This window comes from Gobio gobio (genome assembly GCF_949357685.1).
Source record: "Gobio gobio genome assembly, chromosome: 3".
In the NCBI taxonomy this organism is placed as follows: Eukaryota; Metazoa; Chordata; class Actinopteri; order Cypriniformes; family Gobionidae; genus Gobio; species Gobio gobio.
In genome coordinates this window covers 57,433,868-57,436,367 of record NC_137099.1, presented here as the reverse complement: position 1 = coordinate 57,436,367, position 2,500 = coordinate 57,433,868, and the positions used below count along the sequence as shown (strand labels likewise).

The 2,500-nt window shown below is 36.5% G+C and overlaps 1 protein-coding gene across 1 annotated transcript in view; it reads right to left on the bottom strand.

The window, feature by feature from the left end:
* LOC307123939 (NACHT, LRR and PYD domains-containing protein 12-like) overlaps positions 1–2,500 on the bottom strand; it is a 61,233-nt gene that overhangs the window by 9,113 nt on the left and 49,620 nt on the right. The window contains exon 10 of the mRNA XM_079812804.1: positions 1,634–1,804. Coding sequence (XP_079668930.1) covers positions 1,634–1,804 — 171 coding nt within the window. The remainder of the gene's footprint in view (positions 1–1,633; positions 1,805–2,500) is intronic.

The window sequence follows — 2,500 nt, the reverse complement described above, 5'->3', positions numbered from 1 at the left end:
CTATCTATCTATCTATCTATCTATCTATATATCTATCATCCATCCACTCATCCATCATTCTCTCTCCATCCATCCATCATTCTATCCATCAATCCATCGCTCTTTCTATCCATCCTTCCATCCATTGTTCTATCCACACATACATCCTTCATCCATCATTCCATCTTGTCATCCATCCATTGTTCTCTCCATCCATCCATCCATCGTTCTATCCGTCCATCCATTGTTCTTTCTATCGTTCTTTCTATCGTTCTTTCTATCAATCTATCAATCTATCTATCCATCCATCATCTATCTGTCTATCATCCATCCACTCATCCATTCATCCATCATTCTCTCTCCATCCATCCATCATTCTATCCATCCTTCCATCCATTGTTCTATCCACACATACATCTTTCATCCATCATTCCATCTCGTCATCCATCCATTGTTCTCTCCATCCATCCATCCATCCATCGTTCTATCCGTCCATCCATTGTTCTTTCTATCGTTCTTTCTATCTATCTATCTATCTATCTATCTATCTATCTATCTATCTATCTATCTATCTATCTATCTATCTATCTATCTATCTATCTATCTATCTATCTATCTATCTATCTATCTATCTATCTATCTATCTATCTATCTATCCATCCATCATCTATCTGTCTATCATCCATCCACTCATCCATTCATCCATCATTCTCTCTCCATCCATCCATCATTCTATCCATCCTTCCATCCATTGTTCTATCCACCCATCCAATCCATCCATCCTTCCATCCATTGTTCTATCCACCCATCCAATCCATCCATCCTTCATCCATTGTTCCATCTCGTCATTCTCTCCATCCATCCTATGTTTTTTTTACCTTTACAGCCGTCGATATGAACAAATCGTGAAAGTGTTGATTATGGCATTATTTTATGATCTTTTCCCATCACATGAAAGGCTGCAGTGCTGAGCATTGAGTACACAGACAGTCTGTTGATCAGTGAGTGCAGTGATCTCGTCATGGCAACACGTTTTCTCTCATAAAATGCTTTCAGCACAACTAACAGCAAACACGACATCGACATGAATACAGTAAGAGCTTCTGCAGCATAACCGCGTCATTCATTATAACAGCAGTTTGGGCAAGTGTGCAGATACACTCGCGATGTGTGATTGACAGATCTGAACATTATAAAGAGAGTTCTTTGATCGCTCTCTGTAGTTTAATCTTAATCTTAATTTAAATAACACATTTGTTTCACACTACTAAGAGAAAATATGTGGAGTTGATCGTTTAGTCACTGGCTTGATTCACTGATGCATAAACAGAATTAAACGATTGAGAAAGAAAGTCTGTGTGAACTTGAATGATTAGCTACACATCAGAAACACTGATCACAGATCAGGCATTAATGAACACTGTTACTCACTGTGTGTGGCGGTGCTGTCCAATCCATATCGTAAAGTCTGTTTGTAAAGCCTGTGCTGACATTGAGACTAAAATAATGTCAGCACATTCTATGCTTGTTCATATGTTTGGCTTTGGTTTTTGTATATTTCTGCTCCCTTTTGTCTACCCTTACTATGTTATGTCATGTCTTTGGTCATTTTCAATACAAAAATAAATATAAAAAGAGGAATGTATGATCTTACCTCAGTTTCTCCAGTTTACAGTGAGGATCCTTCAGTCCATCAGAGAGCAGCTTCAGACCTTTATCTCCTATTATATTCACAGACAGATCCAGTTCTCTGAGGTGTGAGTTTGATCTCAGAGCTGAAGTCAGAGCAGCACAACCTTCATCTGTGATCTTACAACATCTCAACCTGCAGAACAACGACACACACTTTAATCTCTCAGTTCAGCAGAAACTACACAACCACAGAGAGACTGAGATATCAAACACTAAATCTGTGTGGGTTTAATGCTTTTATTACTCTTGTTGACTTTTGCTTTATTGTGTTTTAATGTAAATTACGATCTGAAAAAAGATTTTAATCCGTTTTGTAGATTTTTTTGTTGAATATTCGATCTGTATTTAATATTAGAAAAATAAAAATATTATTCTAATTTTACTGTTGCTTTGCTGGCCGTAAATGCAGTAAATCCATGATAAATCCCACTATCTATCTATCTATCCATCGTTCTTTCTATCGTTCTTTCTATCTATCTATCCATCCATCTATCCATCTATTTATCTACCCATTCATCCATCTATCTATCTATCTATCTATCTATCTATCTATCTATCTATCTATCTATCTATCTATCTATCTATCTATCTATCTATCTATCTATCTATCTATCTATCTATCTATCTATCTATCTATCTATCTATCTATCTATCTATCTATCTATCTATCTATCTATCTATCTATATATCTATCATCCATCCACTCATCCATCATTCTCTCTCCATCCATCCATCATTCTATCCATCAATCCATCGCTCTTTCTATCCATCCTTCCATCCATTGTTCTATCCACACATACATCCTTCATCCATCATTCCATCTTGTCAT